The sequence below is a fragment of the Trichosurus vulpecula genome, chromosome 8 (assembly GCF_011100635.1).
Source record: "Trichosurus vulpecula isolate mTriVul1 chromosome 8, mTriVul1.pri, whole genome shotgun sequence".
In the NCBI taxonomy this organism is placed as follows: Eukaryota; Metazoa; Chordata; class Mammalia; order Diprotodontia; family Phalangeridae; genus Trichosurus; species Trichosurus vulpecula.
In genome coordinates this window covers 9974646-9997569 of record NC_050580.1, presented here as the reverse complement: position 1 = coordinate 9997569, position 22924 = coordinate 9974646, and the positions used below count along the sequence as shown (strand labels likewise).

At 47.9% G+C, this 22924-nt stretch overlaps 1 protein-coding gene across 1 annotated transcript in view; it reads right to left on the bottom strand.

Annotated features, from left to right (window-relative positions):
- Positions 1-22924, bottom strand: part of ADAM12 (ADAM metallopeptidase domain 12) — a 377674-nt gene that overhangs the window by 48454 nt on the left and 306296 nt on the right. Inside the window, exons 12-14 of the mRNA XM_036736018.1 lie at positions 15143-15320; positions 7400-7489; positions 3919-4114 (exon numbers count right to left, since the gene is read on the bottom strand). Of these exons, the coding sequence (XP_036591913.1) occupies positions 3919-4114; positions 7400-7489; positions 15143-15320 (464 nt within the window). The remainder of the gene's footprint in view (positions 1-3918; positions 4115-7399; positions 7490-15142; positions 15321-22924) is intronic.

The window sequence follows — 22924 nt, the reverse complement described above, 5'->3', positions numbered from 1 at the left end:
ATGCAGTTGTGGGGAAGGAGAGGAGGTGTCAGCAGGCAGTGAAGATAGAGGAAAAGCCTTGGGCAAACGGCCTCAGAATGTGACTAAAGGTCACTGCTTTGGAAAGAATCCAACCCATCACCTGAGTTCCAAGTTGGAGGTCTTTGTCAAGGAAAGACTTGGTTTTTTTTTAATTCCACTGGGTGGAGGCCACCTAACATCCTCACTGACTTAGGGCTCAAAGAACTGCCCTCTTCTGGGAAGAGCCACCCAAGCAATGGTGTCTTCAGTGACTGGAGAAGAAAGAAGGAGCCAAGAACCCTTCAAAAACAGGAGCTTGCTCAATGCAGACATGGTAAAGGCCTTTTCCTCTGCTGAGTCCATTGCCGTGGTAACACTGAAAAATGTGAGAATCCTGGGAAAGCAGACAGGAGCCCAGAGCAAATTTGTTGTGGTGGACCCAGCTCCCTACACCAGACTTACCACTGACTTCTGTAATCTCACATCCAGGTTGAAGGCAGCCCTCTGTGCTTAGCACACAGCAGGTGCTTAATTAATGCTTGTTGAATGGATGAGTGGCCAGGTGAGACTCTCTCAAGCCAAACCCAGCTCTTTATTCACCAGAGCTGGGATCACACTGTAAGATGCCCTGAATATGTACAAGCCCTAAGGAGAGCTGGGCCTTGGCGTTTTATTGCCGGGGAGGAATTCTACTTTGCACAAAGAACCAAAAGCCAGATCTCAGATTCAACACACACACACACACACACACACACACACACACACAGCCCCAATGATTTCCAACTGCCAGAAAAAGGCATCCTCACTAACGGCAGAATTCATGACTAAGGTGTGAAGTTAGGGTGACAGCCAAGGTCAGGGGAGCCTGTCTTTTGCCATTCATTTCTTCCAGGGAAGTTATTTCCTCAGGAAATGGGTATAAGAATGCCACCCTGGCCATTTACTCTACTGACCTCTCCTTGAATCAAGTTCAGTCATGGGGATGACTAAGAGTTCAGAGTGAACAACTTTCCATTGAATGAAAAATTATCTTCAACAGCCCTGTGATCATTCAAAATGAGAACCCTGCTTTATTTAAAACAAAACAGAACAAAGGCTGTGCCAGGCAGATTGGGAGGAGTTGGGTGGAATGGTCCTCCTATCACCAAGCATGGCAAGGCCAGCAAAAAGCTGCTGATTCACCTGGGAGGATGGCCCAGCCCACACACTCAGCAAAGACAGCAGCCCATTAAAATCAAGGTCTGCATTAGGGAGCACATTTCATCCTCAATGATCGAAGAAGCTGATAAAAAAAAAACACAACAAACCAGCATCTGGGAAGGAAGCTCTGGCAACGTCATCCTTCCCAACATCCTTGGGAGTCAGAGTGGAGGCTGGGGCTCTGCTCCTGAGCAAAGTTAGACCAGGGAGCATGACCAAGGGGATTTGGATCATGTGTATTTGACTTTGACATTTCAAGGCCCTATAATGTTATCTATCTATCTATCTATCTATCTATCCATCCATCTTGCTGCCTGTATCACATCGATCTTTCTGTCTTTCTACTTTCCTATCTCTAACACATCTATCTTTCTATCTATTTTATATCTATCTACCTATCTATAATGTATCTTTCTCTCTATTATCTCTAACACATCTATCCATCTATCTTTCTATCTTGCTGTCTCTCTCTCTTTAAGGTTTGCAAAGCACTTATTTAAACTTAACAACACCACCAAGGGAAATGGTATTACTACGACCTTTTCACAAACGAGGAAAGCAGGGCCAGAGTCTTGCTCACTGTGACAACGCTGGTATATTTCAGAGGTGCGCCTTGCACCCACGTCTTCTTGACTCCAAGGGTGACCCTCTCTCTGTGGGGCCACGTTTCCTCTTTCTGGTTGTTACTATTATGTCTTCCCAGAGTTACTTCTTGTCACAAAGGTAACTTCAAGTTTTGATGCCAGTATTTCAAAGAACTTAGCAAAGTGGGTTCAAGGGAAGCCCCAAGAAAAATGTGTCCCCATTTCTTCCAACTTTGTTATTTCAAACAGGATCTTTTAAACCCAAAGTGATGCTTAAATCACTACCCTCATTCTTTAGTGTTTTTCACAAGACTCTCCAGAAAACCCCAAAGCTCTCACACATTCAATTTTGCCTGTCTCCTCTTGCTGCTCCGAGCCCAGGTCTCATTGCTTGGGGCTGGGCAGTCCAGACCACCCAAGAGCTAGCCGACTAGCCAGGGACTCTGACCCACCCACTTGAGGGGGCAGCCAAAAGCTGAAGTCAGCTCTGAGCCACAACAGGGAAGAAGAAGAAATGAATCTGTCACATTAGGCAAATGAAACAAGGGAAAGGGATTATGAGATAGGGTGGAGCTGAAAATCTTGAGAAATAAATTAGGTTAAGGTTTAACTCAGGACTGCTGAGATCTGGGCTAGAGACAGAGATTTTCATTTTTTTTAAAAAAGTGACTTGATTTTCTGATGTGGTAAGCCCAGCAGGCAAGGCCCTCGTGTCTTTGACGGCTTAACATCACAACTGTTTCTTGTGTATGAAATTGCATCTCCTGCCACCATGCCTTTGCACAAGGAGCCCCTACGATTTAGAATGCTCGACATGCTGGCCCCTCAGAACCCTGAGCTTCCTCCCCCAGTCATTAGCATGTTCACTTTCTGGAAACCACTGCCTATGACTTTGTGTTTTTACCGACCATGAATTTGTCAGAGGCAGCATGGCTTCGGGATCAGGAAGTGCTGGGGTCAAGTACTGTCTCTGCCACGCCGAGGTGGTGTGTGACCCTGGCCAAGTCACTGAACTGCTCAATGTCTCAGGCAGCTGGCTAAGAACCTAGGCTGTGAAGAAGGTGCAGTCCCACCCTCATGAGGAACGTGGTCCCTGGGAGCTCCTCACACTGGCAAAGTCACCCGCCAGTTAGCAACAAGTCAAACCAATTCTGCATTTGTTTGTCTCTGTACAGGCCTTTTTCCTCCAGCAGGTCATCAGCAGCTGATGCCCATGTCAAACCAATTAAAAAAAAACAATTATTAAGCACCTACTGTGTGCTGGGCGTTAGCCTGGGCACTGGGTATAGGAAAACAAAAATAAAACAATGACTGTCTTCAGGCAGTTTCCATTCTAATGGAGGAAAGTACAAAATAAAATGCAGACTGATTTGGAAGAAAGCTGCGCTTCTGCCCCTCAAGGACCTTAATTCTACTGCAGGAAGGTAAATAGAGGGCAAATAGAAGATGGTTTTCAAATATAAGACTGTTTTTCCTTTTATCTTTGTATTCTCAGCACAGTCCTTGGCGTGTTGAGTTATTCTTCAGTCAGGTCTGACTCTGTGACCCCTATTTAGGCTTTTCTTGGCAGAGACACTGGAATGGTTTTTCCATTTCCTTCTCTAGCTCATTTTACAGGTGAGGAAACTGAGGCCAATAGAGTTAAGCAATTTGCCCAGGGTCACACAGCTACTAAGTGTCTGAGGCTGGATTTGAACTCAGGGTCTTCCTGACTAAGCACCACCAAGCTGCCTCCTCTACTTTCCCTTAAAGCTCTATGCTAAGGAATGAGGATATAAAAAGAAAAGCAAGCCATTCCCTGCCCTCCAGGAGCTCACTCTCTAACAGGGAGAAAACCCAGATAGGAAATGGAGGGATTGAGCTGAACTGTAGCTAACTACAAAGGTTTTCTGTGTGTCTGGATCAGTGGCCATCCAGGCTTTGGGCAGGGGGCTTCACCTGCCAACGTGGCCAGTTCAACTTGGGGCCAGCTGTCACTGGCGGGGTATTTTCCCTTCCATGGAGGCAATGGACTGGTAGTAGCCCCATCTCTTCCTCACCTTTCACAATCCATATTTAATTTGAGCATCCCCAGGGACACTGCTAGAACCCCCTCTTTCCCATGCCCACTCCCCTGGGCTGCTGGATCCCCTACCTGGTCCCCAGAGGGTGATGCATTGCTGCTCGTGCGTCTGGCAGATGCCATTGTAACAGTAGCCATCCACACGGTGGCACTGGTGACCGTCATGCAGATACACATTGGCTGGGCAGTGTGGGTTGGTGCCAGTGCAGAATTCAGGCAGGTCGCAAGAGTTGCTGGAGGCTCTGCAGGCCGTCCCGGCGGGCTTCAGCTGGAAGGAGAAAAATGGGAGTGAAGGTGTTATGGGACAGGGCTTGCTGCCAGCATTCCTGGGGTGAAATACTGCCGAGTGATTTCAACATATTCCCCTGCAAAAGTGCAAAAGACTTTCACATTAAGTTCCTTTGGCAATGAGTGGAGAGAGAGAGAGAGAAGTAAACAGGCGGATCTCAGCTTGGTGGTCCCCAGCTCCCCTGAGGTACCTGGCTAACAAGAGAAGCTGCAATATTAGGACTTGTTTTTAAATAGACGACTCAGTCACCCGCTGCCACCTCCAAGCCAGAGTATGGCAGGTGTCAAGTTAGTGTGTTTTAAAAATGGATGATTAGTACAAGACCTACTTTTAAAAGAATGTGTAAGTCTTTAGTTTTGGGCTTTTGCCCGGTGGGTTTTTGGCACTGGCTTTTTAGCATTGGGGATGCAGTCAACCCCATGGCCCAGTAAATACAGTAGCCCGATAAACACAGCAAACTCAGTGTCCGTGTGGTAGTTTAGGGCTCGAATGGGCTCTGAGAGCCTAGGATCAAGGGGGTTGGGGCTAGAAGGTACTTTAGTGGTTAATAGCTCATTTAGTCTAGTCCCTGATGCGGTCATCGGAGAAGCTGACTCTACGTTAAGGCAGCCATTTGCCCAATGACGAAGAGCAGGACAGTGGCCGAGTCAGACTTAGACCCTTTTCTGGTTTTCACTTAGGCCAAAGGGCGCACTTTTCAAAGATAGCACCTATGAAGACATTCAATGTAATGATTACATTTGAAGGAACAGGTTTAATGTGCACAGACGGCCTAATAGCCAAAGGCTTCTGGCATCCCTAGCTAGTGGGATATCTATTGAGAACTGTGGACCAGAGTTGTTCAGGATAGGTGAGCGCGGATGGGCTGAGACCTACATCATTGGAGGAAATACTCAAATCTATGAGATCCTGGATCTATCAATGCTCACTGAAGTCTCCAAAATGTTTAACCTTGGTCTGCCTCTTCCCTCCTACCCAGAATTCTCTTGGGCATTCTTCTCCTACCATCAATTAGTGGGTACTTGGAGGACACAAAGAGAAAGTCTGTCTCCTCCTCACTCTGCTCCTCCCCAAAATCATCAAAGACATTTGAAAGTAAAATAAAAGCAATTTTTTAAAAAGGTCTGATTTAGCAGCTGCTCCTTTACATGGATGTGTAGGCAACCAGGAGCAAAAGATGGTAAAGGGTGGAGAAAAGCGAGGATAGAACACACTGGGTTTTGTAGCTCATGGGCTGGAGGGTCTTGAGTAAGTCACATCCCTGCTTTGTGCCTCAGTTTCCTCAACTGAAATGTGAAATGGTTGGACTAGATAACCTCTAGGGCACTTCCAGCTCTTCGTCCAGCAATTCTACATGGCATTATCAATAGGCTACCTTCTCTCTGCTGATTATTTCTAACTTATCCTGTTCAAATCTCACTCGCACATAGTTGTTTTTATGTTGTCTTCCTCCTTAGCTTGTGAACTCCTTCGGAGCAGGGACTTTTTTGCCTTTCTTTGTAGCCTCAGCTCTTTGCACAGTGCTTGGCACATAGTAGGCCCTTCATAAATGCCTGTTGACTCATTGTCCAGCAGTGCTTCAAAATCTTTGGATCCCAAAGCTTTGTTGAATTTCAGATACAAACTGGTATTTTTAACCTGAATCCTAATTCCAAGGCTGATGCCTCGATTGATAAAGCAAACTAACCCAGCTCCAGAAACGTGAGCATTATTTTCCTGGCCTTTGTTGGCCAATATTTTCTCCAACGAGAGGATGGCAAAAGGTTGAAGAAGAGTGAAAAAAGTGCCACCACCTGTACAGGTGCCTACAACACCAGGGAAGAGATCCTTTGGACAAAAGAGAGGGATCTAGGAAGAGGCAAAATGTCACAAAGGATCCAGGGCTTGGAATCACACACGTGTCCACAGACTCCATGGAGAGAAACAATTCCTTGCGAGCTCTCAGCATTTATGTGGCCTCAGCAAGGATTTTTCCTCTCAAGTCCTCGGTTTCTCCATCTGTAACAGGCGGGGGAGGACAAGGTGGTCTCTCAGTAAGGTCCCTGTTACTCCAATGATTGACAACTTAATGGCTAAGAAAAAGATTAGGAAATCAGAACCTTTGGCTTAAAGATTTGGGTCCCGTTTCAGACGGAAATGTTTCAAAACAGAATTAACCTTGGAAGTTTTCATTCCTCTTTGTTCACAAAATGATGAAATGACTGACTGAACGGTGCTCTCATTGGTCAGTAAGCCACCACCAAGGGACCAAAGGACAAAGACCGTGCGACCTGCCCCCTCTGCCTACCTTGTTTCCTCTGTGGGAAAGCAAAGGAGCAAGTGTTTATTAAGTACCTACTACGTGCCAGCCACTTTGTCAAGGACATTTTGTAGATATTATCTAATTTTTCAGGTGATTATAGTAACGATATCATTAGCTAAAATTGATACAGCACTTCAAGGTTTGTGAAGCAGTTTGTAAATGAAGTTACATTTGAGCCTCACAACGATGGTTTGATGTAGTGAGCTCCATTTTCTAGACGAGAAAATGGAGGCTCAGAAAGATACCGTTTCTGGCCCCAAGCCCAACAGGTAGTTTATTTCAGAGACAGGATTTGAACTCAAGTCTTTCCTGACCATAAGACTAGTTCTCAAGATCACTGATGACAGTTTGAGGCTCTGAATTATGTATTTTGATTTTTTAAAAATGAAATAAGCTTTTATTTATTGAGGGTGGAGGGATTCGTGGTGTGGCGGGAAAAGCCCTGAATTTGGGGTCAGAGAACCTGGGTTCGAGTGCCTTCTTTGACAATTGGTGGTATAAGCATGAGCATGTCCTTTCCTCTCTCTGGGGCCCAGTCTCCTTCCCTGTAAAATGGAGGATACTGGACTAAATGGCCTTTGAGGTCACTCCCATCTCCAGGATTGCTGCCCATGTGACCTTGGGACTGTTCTTTCTTCCTGGGTCTCAGTTTCTTCTTCTGTAAAATGGTCCCATCCACTCTAACTCTAGGCTCCTGCTTCCTTCTCCCTGGGGCTCGTCTCCTCATCTGTAAAGGGGATGGGCTGGACGAGCTGGCCTCTGAGGTCCCTTCTGGCTCAGAGCTTCTGATCCACCTACCCGATGTCACAGAAAGGTTGTCCCAAAGCCCCTTTGTCAACCTGAGAGTGTCATCCAAAGACTGGGAGTTCTGCATCTGTGCCTAACACTGTGGGCTGACCAAGGCTGCCTGGCCTCCTGCCTGCCTGCTGGGAGCTCTGCCCTTCTCCCTGCCCATCACACACCTGGCAGTTCTCACAGCAAAGTCCATGGGCACACACAGCCTCAGGCTTCAAAGTGCAGGTGGTTGCGTTGCAGCATGGATTGGTACATTCCTGCGGAGCATCCAAAAAAAATAAACAAATGAATGAATAAATTAATAGATAAATATGTGTGTGCATGTTATCATTTCTTTCTATGTAGGAATAAATTAGTCCTCTCATACCTGATTCACATTCATACACCAGGCACCTCTTTTGCTTTTCCCTTTTTAGGGATCCAAACATGAGCCCTAACTTTTACTACACTTAGCACCATCCCCAGAATACTGAGGTTAGGGACTGTTAATGAGCCAAAAAGGATAAGAAAAAGGAGGTCCCTGTCACCAGAGGCAGACTGGTGAGAGCCCAGAACTGAACCCGGGCCACAAGCTCCATGGCTGGGTATAAGACAGGGAATGGTGAGCACCCCAGGGTCTGAGGACTCAACCAAGTGGTGTCTTAGTGCTGTGTGTGTGTGTGTGTGTGTGTGCGCGCGTGTGCACACATGCTCTCTCTCAAAAACAAACTTTCTAACCGAAGTTTACTATCCCTCATACAATCCTTTCTTGTAATTTCTTTAGACATTAAACCATTTAAGTTTGCTGATGATTATTAAGGTCACAATAAACAAGTAAATTCAAACAAAAACAAAAAAAGAACGGCCAAGTGAGTGAACCATCCAGTGGTCCCAAGCAAGGATCATTCCCTGCTTTCACAGATTTCTGGGGCAGGACGTTCCTAGTCACAGAAAGAGCGCAAGGAGTGCACTCAGAAGGTCCAGGCTGTGGGGCTTCCTCTCTGAGAAGGAAAAGGATGTGAAGCCCGGGCCTGCTACACTGACTATCTCATCTTCCTAGGGCATCTCCGCTCACAAAGGCTGGGCAGAAGGGGCTGGGATATCAAGTCAGTTCATCAATTCACAGGCCCGTATGAAGCACTTACTAAGGACAAGAGGCTGGGCCGGGTTCTGAGAATGTAAAGACAAAACCAAAAAAATGGTCCCTGCCCTCAGGAAACACACACTGCACAGGCAGAACACTGCATCTATGCAGAGAGGTCGCTGTGCGTCTGAAGAGGGAGAGAGTGTGGAAAAGAAAGGGGATGAGTGAAGACTTCTGGGGAAGGACAGGCAGCCTTGAAGGGGACAAAGACTCTAAGAGTCTGTGGGAGTATGTTCTAGGCAAGTGCAAAGACCCGGGAGTGGGGAGGGAAGGCCAGTTGGGGAGAATCCAATGACATCAGAAGAGCAAGCCGGCCTTCCTGATCACAGCGGACACCAAATCAAAGCTGGCCTTCCCTGGGAGGCTTGAGTCTGACGATGGCCGTTTGTGTGGGATTTGAGAAACTTTATTCTTCCATAGCTGACCCAAGGAAAACTCTGAATCTTGCCTTGGCTCTGAAGATTTCATTCGGGAGGGCTGTGTGATAAATCTGTTGGTACTGAACCAAAGCAGCCCGAGATCCAGCTAAGGAGTCAGCGTCAATAAACATCTATTAAGCACCTACCGTGGGCCAGGCCTAAATAAACACTGGGGATACAGAGAAAGATGAGGCAGTTCCTGGCCTCAAGGAGCTCGTAATCTAATGGGGGAAGAGACAAAAAGAAGCTGAAAAGGGGCTGAAGTCCTACTGCTGAGGTGAGGAATGGTCTGAGGGCCTGTGAGTTGATTTCCTCCTGCAGAATGATGAGTTTCTGTAGATCAGGACACGCAGGAGGTCAGCTGGCCTGGGAAGGCCACAAGAGGAGGCCATTGTCCCTCCCCATGGCCTCAGCATCATGCAGGGGGCATGTGGTGGCCATTAGTCAGCTAGGAGAGAAGCCCACTGACCTATGGGAGTCCAGAAACTTCAAACAAGAAGCCAAGATGAAGAACGAATGGCCCTCTCAGGAAGGAAAGTAGAAGGGGGATGGAACACTCTTTGGGTTATTTTCATAAACATCTTTGAGAAAAGAGGAAAAGAGAAGGAAAAACACCTTTCTCAAAGTTTTAAATGAAGAATTAGGTCCATACATGTGCGTGTGCACAGAAACATACATCTGTGTGCAAACATGCATGCACAGTTAGACAAGACACACATGTATACACATGTTATGCAGACACATCACATAGACATACATCTGTACAAATTTAACATTTGTATTTTTTACTGTGATTTCATAGGTATGACGATGTCCTGACGAGAAACTCCTTCCTCCAATGCAGACGGGCAAAGGTGGCACCTTCGTGGAAGGCGGCCTGGGCAATGCCAGGCTGAGTGCCTTGTCGAGGATTCCACATCCAGTACGTGTTTGAACCCATCTTTTGAACTCTTAAGCCAGTTCTTTATCCATTACACTCTGTTATCTGTCTCTGTATGGACCTTGTCTCGGTATCTCTGTCTTTTTGTCTCTGTTTCTGACTCTCCCTCTATAATATAAAGATATACACAAGGCAGCATGGTATAGCAGTGAGCCGCCTTGGAAGAGATAGCCTGGTTGTGTGACCCTGGGTAAGTCACTTAACCTCCAAGTACTTTAGGCAGCTTCCTAAGACTACACGTTGCCAGCCTGCATTGGTGGACCTGGGAGTTCCTTGTGCCAATAAAATTGTGTGCCTGGTATATAAAAATGCACATATGTATATTCTCTACCAGGGTCTTCTCTTGGGTCTTCACCATGAGGCAGATGTGATGGGGGACCTAGAAGGCCATGGCAATGAACTGGATATGCTAGAGAGAAAGCCTCCACCTACAGAGCCAGCGATGGGTCATGTGCGAGTTGGTATCTGGGGTTCAGCTCAGACAGGGGGCCCCTTCGCCAGCCTGGTCCCAAGAAGGGGAGGAACTTCTCAGCCACAGATGCTGCCTTGCATGTATGAAGGTATAGAAAGTCCTGCAGGGAGTCTGAATGTGCGTGTGCGTGTGTGTGTGTGTGTGTGTGTGTGCGCGTACATGCACATGTGTGTACCTAACTGTATACACACATATCTACATATATCAGCACAGACGGCAGAAGCCTTCCACCCTGGGATCCTTTGAGGCTCCCCCTGTTTATGAAGTTGGGGCCTGTCACAATCCTACAAAGTTCCAGAGTTTGGCCCAGGCCCGGAGGGTGTCCTCCATCCCATCCCATCCTCCGCACCCCCAAACAAAAACGTTGGTTAGTGACATAGGATTCCAGTAACATGGCCCTGCCGAGGATGGGATGAGTCCCTCCACCAATGGCATCCTAGCCTTCTTCCCCATCCTGAGCTAAATCAGCGGCTCTAATTTGGGCCCCATCATAGACCTTTCACTAAGAATTCCACTCGCCTCCTAGCTCCTGACTCCTGGAGCAGGAGTTCTCAAGAGGAAAGCTTCTGGAGACTTCCATTTAAAGAACGCTAGGTCCCACAAAGAAGGGGAAAAGTGAGGATGAGGGTTTAAAAGGCCTTGGCAAGCTGTTGCCACTCTACTGAACTAAAGTATGAACAGCTTGCTGCTCGGACCCAGCAGGCCTGAAGAATGAGTGAGCAGTCAGGACCTTCTCTGGGCTGGGTCACCTCCAAATGTAGGATGTGTGGGGAGACTGGAGCATGATGGCTTACTGGAGTCTTTGCCCTTTGTGGTCCTGTGTTTAGCAAGCAAGAGAAGTCCTCGATCACGTTGAATTCCGAGCATCTCATGGCCCAGCTCAGGCAGGCCGGTGAATACGAGGACCTCAAAGAGAGACAATGAGACCACGATGCTCTGCATCCCCGCTAATTTTTATTCCGATAGGGCAGGCTGTTGAGAATGTCTGTGCTGAAAGGCGGCTCAGCCTAACGCATAGAGTACCTGTCCTGGAGTCAGAAAGACTGGGATGGAGTCTTGCCTCTGACGATTGCCCCACGCGCAACCCTGGAAAACTCACTGCGCCTCTCTGACCCTCAGTTTCTTCGTCTGCACAAATGGGGGTTATAATACCTGTTTCACTGGGTAGTTGTGGGGACAGAGCCCTTGAAAGGGGCAGCCTGGTGTGGGGCAGAGAGCACAGGATTTGGAGTGACAGAGCTGTGGGTTCAAGTTCAGCACCATGCATTAATGAGCTGGGTGATTCAGGGCAAGTCCCTTCCTCCCTCCAAATCTTAGTTTCCTCCTCTGAAAGACGGGGCCAATGATGGCATTTACCCGCCCTCCCCCCCCCACCCCCCAGAGCTGCTCTGAGGCTCCAGTGAGATGATGCGCACTGCTCGAGCTTTAACACAGTGTGCAAATGCAGACGTTTAGTTATCTATTTGTGGCCAGGCCTGTGGTTGTCTCAGTAAAGAGAACTCCTGTTACTACTGTAGTTATTAAACTTCCAGAAAACAGTGGAGGTTATTTCTTCTTCAAAAGGACCTGAGATGGATTCCTAGGCTCAGAGTCAGAGCTGGAAGGTGCCTCGGAGGCTGGCTAGCTCATTCCTCATTTTACAGCTGAGGAAACTGCACAGCAGTGACTGGTAAGGTGCCCACACAAGAAGTGAATGGCAATGCTGGGATTCAAACCCAGGTACCGACTCCAGATCCTGCACCCTGGCTGCTTTGTCTCCACACCGTAGCAGAGATCTCTGCCCCTGATTGGCACTGTGTCTTTGAGCCAATCAACAGGAGCTCTTTTCCAGGGTGAAATATCTGGGGACTCCCTTGGTAGACAGGTGGGCTGGAAAGGTCAAGGGGAGAGTGGGATGGAAATCACATGACAGCCATTGATGGAAAAGAAGAACAAGATGAGAACTGGAAAAAGAAACTGACCCACTGTGAGGGGAGGGGCCCGGTTGGTGAAAACAGACATTTCCCTGTGAGGAGTCATGAGTTCTATTAATTTAGTTTAATAAACCATTACATGGGGCTCAAATCAAAGAGAAGCGACTGGAAGTTAACAGGAGACCTCCTGAGAAATATGGATTCGTTAAATTAATTTGGGTTGTTTTCAAGTCATTAATGAACACTCCAAGGAATTTCCGCTTTACAAACCCTAGTGTTATTTAAAAAGTTTTCTTGTGCTCATCTTCAAAGGAGTTTCTTTAGTGCTATCATTAGAACCAGCTTCTGCACTGTGTCAGGCCTCACAATGTACCATAAACAAGCTAGAGAGCCACCAGGAGAAATGGAAGGAAGGAAGGAAAGGAGGAAGAAATGAAGGAAGGAACGAAGGAAGGAGGGAGGGAAGGGAGGAAGAAGGAAGGAAGGGAGGAAGGAAGGAAGGGAGGAAGAGAGGAAGGAAGGAAGGGAGGAAAGGAAGAAGGAAGGAAGGAAGGGAGCAAGGGAGGGAGGAGGAAGGCATGAAGGGAGGGAGGAAGGAAGGAACAAAGGAAGGAAGAGAGGAAGGAATGAAGGAAGGAAGAGAGGAAGGAAGGGAGGGAGGAAGGAAGGAGGGGAGGGAGAGAGGAAGGGAGGGGGAAGATGAAGGAAGGAAGCCATGTTTCCTACCAGGCAAAAGGCAACAGACTAGGGTAGTGAGGATGGGAAGGACGATGTCCACCAAGCACAGAACCACTCACTTGCCTCCCCAGAGATCCAGGAGCTCCAATAGAATTCCTTTTCAGCACCTGGCACTTCCAAGTCAGTGATCAGAGACTCAAGGACTCAGAAAGTTGGAAGGAAAGCTAGAGGCCATCTAGTCCAACCCTTCCATTTTACAGATGAGGAGCCCAAGGCCAAGCGGCTTATCCAAAGTCATACAGGTGGTGCAGAAAGAAAACCCATGGTGATTAGAGTCAGCCATGCTAAGGAGGGACTCATCTGCCTGCTGACTGTCAGAACCTCTGACCAGATGCCCTTTGAGCCAGGGATATTGTCTCTGATTGGATAGGACCCCTTCATTTCCTCTTCCCAGACACATCCATCCCATTTAGTAACTCACTGTGAATCACAAAGGAGGCATCGGGGGTGGGGTGGGGGGCAGAGTGAATAAGTGAGATCTGGACTCAGGAAGGCCTGGGTTCAAATCCTGCTTTGCCCCCTCCCCCAGACTGGCTGTGTGACCCTGAGCAAGTCACTTAATTTTGCAGTGGCCCCAGGCATCTCCTAAGACCATAAAGAAGTATGACAATGTAATGAATCCTGGATCTGACTTGGGAGTTAGAGGATCTGCTCTGCTATCTGCCATCTGTGTGACCTGGGACAAGTCACTTAACCCCTCTGTGCCTCAGTTTCTTCACCTTTCAAACGGGGTTAATAGAGCACCTGCCTCCTGGGATCGTTGTGAGAACAGAATGACGTAGGAGATGTTTAGTGCTTTGCAAATGTCTAAGTGCGGTGTCAGTGCTAGCCAGCTCTGGCGTTCAGGACTCAGGTCCAGTACCTCCTGCCCGAAGCCTTCCCTGATCCCCACGAGATGCTTGCAGCCTTCCTCCCTAAACAAGTTTGAATTTGTTTTTCATATTCTTGTACATGTACGTGTTGGCTCCCTCATTAGACCATAAGCTTGCTGAGGGTAGGGCTTGGTCCATTCTCTGTACTTGCATTCCCTGTAACTAGTCCAGTGCTTAGCACATGGTTGGTGCATAATAAATGCTTATTGACTGACTGGATTATGCAATCTTTGGACTCCACACTGTGTGAAGAAATACAGCTCCATTATTTTAAGAAGCTCCCTTTTTCTTTTTTTTTTTCAATAGAGTAACTGACTTAGGTCTTTTCCCTTTCTGTCTCTCAAGAGATAATCTCGAGATTCCTGGTGGCTGTTTATTTCTGAAGAGGCTTAGAGACCCTCTTCTGAACCCTCCAGAAAGATGGGTCATTGTTTACAATCCATCCTGAGCCTGCCTGGCCCCCAGGGCTTAAGAAGCCTCTCTCAGCCTTGGCGGATTGCTTAGATACTCTAACCAGGAGAAGGATGGGGACCGAAGGCTGGGATGCTAGGGCTCTGGCATACAGAGGAAGCCCTGGCAGGCAGGGATGGCCCTGTTTAAACCTAGAGGAAGCTCCTGGTGAAAGCTCTGCCTCATTCAAATTCCTCTCTAGTAGCAAGTCTTGCAAAGAGAAAGCAGTGCACTCATTAGGGATTTGGAAGGAGAATTCTGGGGCTTTCTTCTCCATGGAGCTCCAAGACAAGTGCCTCCTCTTGCCCAGAAGACTGCCCTCTCCAATAAAGAGAACCTTATCTGCTTAAAGGAAGCGAGGGAAACGTATATGGGCATTGTAAAATCCAAACAAGTCCTCTCCTTGCCCTGGGGACGCCCACTCAAGGTCACCCAGCAGGATTTCTCCAACTATCCTTTTGGGTATGTAGAGCTCATGGGCCCGATTATGCCAGGCCAGAGGTTCATCCTTCCTTCTGTAGGTTCTGAAATGTGTGTATATGTTGGCACCCGGGGATTAAGCCCCAAGGGCCTTCCCTAGTTACATCTCTGCCATCCTCCTCAAACGATCTCCTGTACAGACAAGTCCCTGCATGGACGCGGCATCCCTCAGGAGAGATCAAGCTCCCTCAGGCAGGGACTGTTTGATTTCTTTGTCACTGTATCCCCAGAAACAAGCAGAGTACCGGATATATTTAATTCTTGTACTATTTACTGGACCTGTGATTTCTCAGGTATGAGGAACTCCCAGGGAGGCAAGGCCCTCCAGCAGTGCTCCAGCCCTACCCCTGGTGCTATAGCATTGCCTAGAGCCCCGAGAGGTGAAGTGCTTGTCTGGGGCCCCCCAGCCTGGGACTCGGACCCAGGTGTGCCTGCCTCGAGGCCAGCCTCTGGTGGGGCTTAATCACCACAGGTTGGATGGAGCCAGGCGATGGTAGGCTTACGTCTGGTTCCCCACAGTCACACTCCTCGCCTTCCTCCACGTAGCCGTTGCCACACTTCTGGCCCCCAAAGGACTCTTGGATGTCGGGAAGGTTAAAGAGGCACATGCCCATCCCTTTCTCCAGGCTAGTCTCCAGGTCTCTTTTGCTGCAGCTGCTGAACATCACGGGGAATGGATAACTGGGGAAAAGAAGAGGAAGACAAACACAGAGGCCAGTGGGTTCCCTGGTCCCAGGGCCGTCCTTCCTGCCCCAGCATCGCCAGGCAATGGCAGGCGCTCCCACCACTAAACGCATCAACCCAAGCCTCAGCGCCCGGGGCGTGGGAAGGAAAGGGCGCTTTCCTGGGAGGGAGGAGACCGGGAGGCAGATCCCCATCCCATCCTCAGAGAGCCGGGCACTTGGCCTTTCTCTGCCTCGGTTCTCCAGGCATTACCCCGTGGATTTCTGCTCTACTAGGTCGTTATGAGGAAAGCGCTTTTGGAAGCAATCAGGCCCCATGGAGGGGCAGGTCGGTGTTTGCCAACACTCCCCAATGTTGAAACAATAGGTTGACTAGGGATAGGCATAGGCCCTGTGATTTCAGTGGTCTAGGGAACTCCCGGGTGAGGGGAATGCCTCTCCCAGTGCAGGTGGGCACCTTCTCTGCAACTTGGTCTTAAGGAGTTCAGCGACTTACCCAGGATACATGTCTCATTGGTAGGACCTGAACCCAGGTCTTTGTGGCTTTGAAGCCTTGGGGCCCCCCAGCCTGGGACTTGGACCCAGGTGTGCCTGCCTCGAGGCCATGCTCGTTTAACTGGCTAAAGAACTAGGGGTCAGAGGTTGGAGAAAAGAAACTACACAATGTCTGCCCAACTAGAATGGAAGCTCCTTGAGGGCAGGGACTCTTTCTGTTTTTCTATTTGTTTCCTGAGCAATTAGTTTAAAGCTTTGCACATAGAAAATGTTTAATAAATGTTTTTTTCATTCATTCATTCACATACAATGTCATGGAAGGAATGGATTTTTCCCCCACTGGTCAAACAAATTAATAGGGTTTGAGAGGAGAGTAGACACCCTTCTTCTGCAGAAAAAAATTATAATTAAGACAACTAAGTGGGGTAGTGGATAGAGTCCTAGACCGGGGGTCAGAAAGACTTGAGGTCAAACTCTGCCTCAGCTACTTATGGTCTGCGTGACCCTGGCCAAGTCACCTGACCTCTGATTGCTTCGGACTCCCCCTTTGCAAAACAGAGGTAGTCATAGCCCCTACCTCCCAGGACTGCTGGGAAGATTAACTGGATACTACTTATAGACCACTTCGCAAACCTTAAAGCCCTAGGGACGCACTATCATTATTAGAATTATTTATTCGAAATCTAGGTTTTCCCTTCCTTTATTGTTTTGAGTGTGTGCCAATGGCCTTTTGGATAAGAAGGAGAGAAAAAAAGTCAATCCCAGCATCTGGGCGGTGGAAGGGACCTAACTGCCAGAGGCATCTGGGCCAGCCCACATTGGCACCAGAATCTCTTCTATCACTCCCTGACTTTGGTGTCTTTGCTCTGCCCCCACCTCCACAGACAGCCCATCCCCCTTGGCAGGAACGGGCATTGTTGGGGAGGTTTTCCTGACCTAGAGCCTAATCCTATCTCTCTGAATCCTTGGCCCTTGTCCCCACTGCTCCTAGGCCTGCCCTCTGGGGCTGAGCAGAGCAGGGCTGAACCCTCCTCTGAGTCCCAGCCTTTTAAATACTTGAGGTGGGCCCCCCAGACATCCCCATTTCCTTTATCCAATCTTCCTTGAAATGGGACCAAGGCCCTTCCACTTCCTGATGACCCTCCAGCTCCTCAGTGTCCTGGGGCTCCAGAGTGTTCCTCTTTCCAACTCTGTTTAGGGTCAAGTATGTAGTGGGTGGTCAAGGGTAGCTCTCTGGCCCCAGAGCTCACTGACCAATGGGCTCACCTCTAACAGCTGAAATGGTGCTTCCCCAAAAATGTGATCCACTTCACTTCAACAAGCAGTTCTAAAATCCCTACTATGTGGTACACACTGAGAACACAAAGACAAAAATGAAACAGATTTGTCCTCAAGAAGCTTCCATTCCACAGCAGTCAAGAAGAACTATGTGTCCATAGAGAAGTACTACAAAGTCCCTTCTGTGGGAAGGAGTCCTTGTGGGGGGAAAAGAAAAGCTTTGGGAGGTGGGGGGGTAGTGGTGCCTGAACTGAGACTTTAAGGAAGTGAGAGGTCCTAAGAGGAAGCCTAGGGGGCTGGTTAGAGCATTCCTGATCCAGATACAACCTGTCCAAAGCCCCAGAGTAGGAGACAGAGTGCTATATTTGTGGACTGGGCCATTTTGGGGAATGTAGCCTATGTGAGGGACTAGTGAGAAGTCCCTCTGAAAAGACACATTATAGCCAGAGAGCAAAAGACTTAAAATGGCCAACCAAGGAGTTAGTCTGAGAGGCAGTTGGGAGCCATCGAAGCTTCTGGAGCAGAGGAATGATGTGGGGAGACCTACGTTTAGGACTACGACTTTAGCAGTTCTGTGGAGAATCAACTGGAGAAGGGAAGGGCAGAGCAATGGGGAGGGGGTCGTGCAAGTAAGGTGGAGCCTTTGGTGTGGAGCAGATGGAAGGGAGGTGGGTGACGCTCTGGGTAGAGAATGATCAAAATTTGGAATGGGCCACATATGACCAACTATATATGAGGGACCAGGGAGAGAGAGGAGTGGAGAATGGCCCCAAAGTTGAGAGCATGGGCGTGTCTTCTGGGGGAGGCTTTGAACCAAGCCCCTAACATTCTGGGGGTGCTGGCCCACCCCCCAGCACCAGCACCTATTTTAAAGCTGACATTTCCCACAACCAGGAGCAGAGGAAAGTTACCAGAGGGAACAGTGCCTGGAAATGAAGGAGGCCTATTACTTAGTAAGAAAACCCAATATCGTTCCGCAGAGATGCCAAGGCTTCCCTTTTCCGCTGAAATGCTCACAGGACAGTGTGAGAGCTGGACTCTAGCCCACTGGCCCATTAAAGGTGGCCGCTGGGCCTGCCCAAAGCCAGAGAGCCATGGCCACCATCAGCCCTGGTGCAGCAGGCAGCTCCACAGCATGGCAGCTTCCAGTCAGATGAAGAATGGGCCCCATCCAACACAGGTTACTGACATGGGTCTTACTTTTAACCTGCATACACAGAGATGTATGAGAATCTTTCAGCAAGACAAGCCCAGACCGGGCCAGATGCTCCTCTTGGAATGTGAGCCAGAGACATACAAAGTCAGAGCTGGAAGAGCCTGTAGAGATCTGGGGCATGAACTCCTTCTCCTGGCATTCAGGGCCTTCTCCATGGTGGCTGCCCACCTCCCTTTCCAGCCTCCTCTCCCACCTCCCCCTTTCCTTCAGCTCCCTCCCTGTGTTGTTCCAGCCAAACTGACCTCTCTACTCCGCAACGCTGTCTGTCACTTGCTGTGTGACCCTGGGTAGGTCACTTCCTCACCTGGGGATAATCATAGCACTTACTGACTCAGGGTGGCTGTAAGGACTGAATGAGATCATATTTGTAGAGAGCTTTGCAAACCTCAAAGTCCTTAGAAATGATGCTTATTATTATCGATGTCAACATTGTCACTGCCCCCTGTTTCCTGTGATGGGAGTGGGCTTCACCCTGCGTCTGCCCACTGACATCCTTCTCCTCTGAAGGCCCAACTTGTTTTCCGTCTCCTTCCCGAATCTTTCCTGATCCTCTTAGTCAGAAGGATGCTCCCTCTCCTCCAGAGTTGCACCCCTCAGTCTCCATCTCCCAGGCACTTGGCACATGCTAGCTGGGACACGTAGAAGAGGTTCTTTTTTTCACAATTTTTATGGATATCTTTTGTTTACTCATTGTTCACATGCATTCCAGGCCCTGCCTTTGCAGAGGCTGGAGTGCCTTTCCAAGCCTAGAGTGCCCTCTCTCCTCACTGCTCAGTTCAGGCGCCGCCGCCTCCAGGAAGCCTTGTCAGAATCTTCTCCCCTGCGAACTACTTCAGACACTTTGGTAAATTTTGAAAATTTTTACTTATTTTGTACATGTTGCTTTCTCCGAGTAGAATATAAACTCCTTGTGGGCAGGGACGATTTCATCTTTGTGCCTGGCATAGAGGAGGGGCTTAAAGAATGTTTATTGCATTGAATTGCAGGTATGGTTTTCCCGATTGATGATGATGTCAACGTTGTTGACACTGTCATCATTCCCTATGCACTAGTGGGGAAATATACCTGGACCTTGTGAGAGCAGACTAGGTGGCCTCATCTTCCCACTGGACTGCTGCTATGTTCCTTTGAGAAGCTGACTTCTGACAAAGATGAAAACAGACAGAAAAAGAGAAGAACCCACATTATGAAAGTATCAAGTCCAAATGAAGAGAGGACCATGGGATGTGAGGGAGAGGAGGATGAAGGAGCCAAGGAATCTTAGGAGTACACGTATGCCTCAAAGGCACTTGACCATTGGTAAGGGCACCCAAAGAGAACCAGAAGGTGATGCTTCCAGGAGGTCAAACAACCGGTCCAGCCAGTGTCAAAGGAAAGGGAGGAGGAGATGAAGTTATTGTGGGTCAATCGGAAACAGCTGAATTGGGGGGAATCCTGAGACTCTCTTGCCCTGTAACTTGGTGAAGGATAAACTTTTTTAAATCAAGAATTAAAGGATGAGAATCTCTCTGAAAAAGTCACCGGTCTCTTCCTCGAACCTGGTCCTATACACATGAACATTTCATTCAATTCAACAACCATTTGCCTGTCACATAGTAGGTGCTTAATACATGCTTGAATTGAAACAAACACCAACTATGTAAAGACATCGTTCTGGACAATGAGGAGACAAAACCAACAATGACACATTTCTTTCCACAAAATCCTTGTAATCTACTGATGATGATGATGGTGAAGATGATGATGATGGTGATGGTGATGATGATGATGATGATGGTGGTGGTGATGGTGATGGTGATGATGATGATGATGGTGGTGGTGATGGTGATGATGATGCTGGTGATGGTGATGGTGATGATGATGATGATGGTGGTGGTGATGGTGATGGTGATTGTGATGGTGATGATGATGGTGATGGTGGTGGTGGTGGTGATGATGGTGATGATGGTGGTGATGGTGATGGTGATGGTGATGATGATGGTGGTGGTGATGGTGATGTGATGATGATGATGGTGGTGGTGGTGATGATGATGGTGGTGATGGTGATGATGATGGTGGTGATGGTGATGGTGATGATGATGATGATGAGGATGGTGATGGTGATGATGACAATGGTGATAGTGACGATGATGGTGGTGGTGATGGTGATGGTGATGATGACGATGATGGTGGTGGTGATGGTGATGATGATGATGATGGTGGTGATGGTGATGATGATGGTGGTGATGGTGATGGTGATGATGATGGTGGTGGTGATGGTGATGATGATGATGATGGTGGTGATGGTGGTGATGATGATGATGGTGGTGATGGTGATGGTGATGATGGTGATGATGATAGCAGCAGCTAACATTTATATAGTGTTTATTGTGTGCCAGGCACCGTGCCAAACTCTTTATAATTATCATCTCATTCAGTTCCCACAACAACCCAGGGAGGTATCCCCTGTTTTACATATGAAGAAACTGAGGCAAACAGATTAAATAATTTTCCCAGAGTCAGGAAGCTAGTGAGTGTCTGAGGTTGGATTGGAACTCAGATCTTCCTGACTCTAGGATTAGCACTCTATCCACCATTCCACCTAGCTGCCAAATGAATGAACGAATGAATGAAAAAGCAATTATTAAGCACCATGAGCCAAGCACTGTGCTAAGTGCTGGAGGGACACAAATGGAAAGGCAAGATGGTCTCTGCTCTCTCCTCTAGCATTTAGGAAGAGAGAGTGGTGCAGTGGATGGAGACCTGAGTTCATATCCAGCCTCAGACACTTATTAGCCGTGTGACCCTGGGCTAGTCACTTCACCTTGTTTGCCTCAGTTTCCTCATCTGTAAAATGAGCTGGAGAAGGAAATGGCAAAACTCTCCAGTCTCTTTGCCAAGAAAATCCCAAATGCGGTCACAGAGAGTCAGACACGACTGACACAACTGAACAACAAAGCTCTGTTAGATTTACAAACACTTGTCTGGATTCAGCGAAGAAGTCTGACATCCCCCAAGTGGGACCATAAGCCATGGTGAAGATTTCCTGGCTGCCGGAGAGGTTGCTGGCAGCCCTCACAAGCTGGCCCCATCCTGTCTTTCTGGATGACGAGGTCACTACCATGAATGCATCAGCAGGGTCAGAGATCTCAACGCTCCGCCCTAAGCAACCCAATTTCATTTCTGTCTTGTCTCCAGAGTTCTCAGCTGGAACTAGTTTCTTTCCTATTTTCTCTAGTACAACTATTTTGCCTGATTTCATTTTGCCTTTTAATTCCTCTGGGGTGCTTATTACCCATTTTATTGGATCTTGAGAAATTGCTTGTTTTCTTTCTCTTGCCGCTGTGGATGGTGCGACGGTAAATCTTTCATCTAATGTTTTTGTCTCTGATTCTGAGATTGCAAAATATATTGTTTGGTCATTGCATTGGATCTCTCTCGTCTCCCTGTGATTGCTGGTGGTTTTCAATGTCTGTCTGAGGATTTCTGGAAGTGGAGCTTGTTGGGGGGGCATCGCTGTGGTCGTTTTTGAGGGGATACCGAGGCAGCCGGTTCCATAATGAGCTCTTGCTCTGCCAACTTCCCAGAGCCTAACAATGGCAGGGATCAGAATGGGGGCTATTGTTGCCAGTTTCAAAGACTGCAAGGCTATGATGGAGGGAGAAACAGAAGTCTCTGTTAACCTGGAATAGATGGAGGGTAAAATTGGACTTGGAGCTTTGTTAGTGTAGGGAGAGCCTGATGAGGACTCCTTCTGCCCATGAAGAGCAAGACACAGCCTGGGAAGTTAACTTGGGGCACAGGGAGCTTGTGTTTTTCCCAAGGGCAAATAGCCAGGATGTCAGAGACAGGCTGGAACCCAGATCTCCCGGACTCTGAGGGGAGGCTCTCAGGCTTTTGTGTAGGTCTCTCTCACTACAATGTGTTTATTATCTATTTCTATGTTGTTCTTCATTTCTTGACCATCTCTCTAAATTCTAACAAGCATAGAAACTTCTTGAAAACAAGGGCCCTGCATAAAACTGTGCATAGCAATACTACTGCTAGGTCTGTATCCCAAAGAGATCATAAAAAAGGGAAAAGGACCCACATGTACAAAAATATTTATAGCTGCTCTTTTTGTGGTGGCAAAGAATTGGATATTGAAGGGATGCCCATCAATTGGGGAATGGCTGAACAAGCTGTGGTATATGAATGCAACAGAATACTATGGTGCTATAAGAAATGGGGGAGGCAGACTTCAGAAAAACCTGGAAAGACTTATGTGAACTGGTGCTGAGTGAAGTGAGCAGAACCAGGAGAACACTGTACACAGTAGCAGCAACATCGTGTGATGATAGACTTGGCCCTTCTGAGCAATGCAATGATCTAAGACAATTCCAAAAGACTCACGATGGAAAAGGCTATCCACACCCAGAAAAAGAACGATGGAATCTGAATGCAGAGCGAAGCAGACTATTTTCATTTTTTTTTGTTTTTTGTTTTTTGTTCTTCCTTTCTTGTAGTTTTTTCCTTTTATTCTGATTCTTCCTTCACAACATAACTAATGTCAAAATATGTTTAATATGACTATGCATGTATAGCCTATATCAGATTGTATGTATTGGGGAGGGGGCAGGGAAGGATGGGGGAAA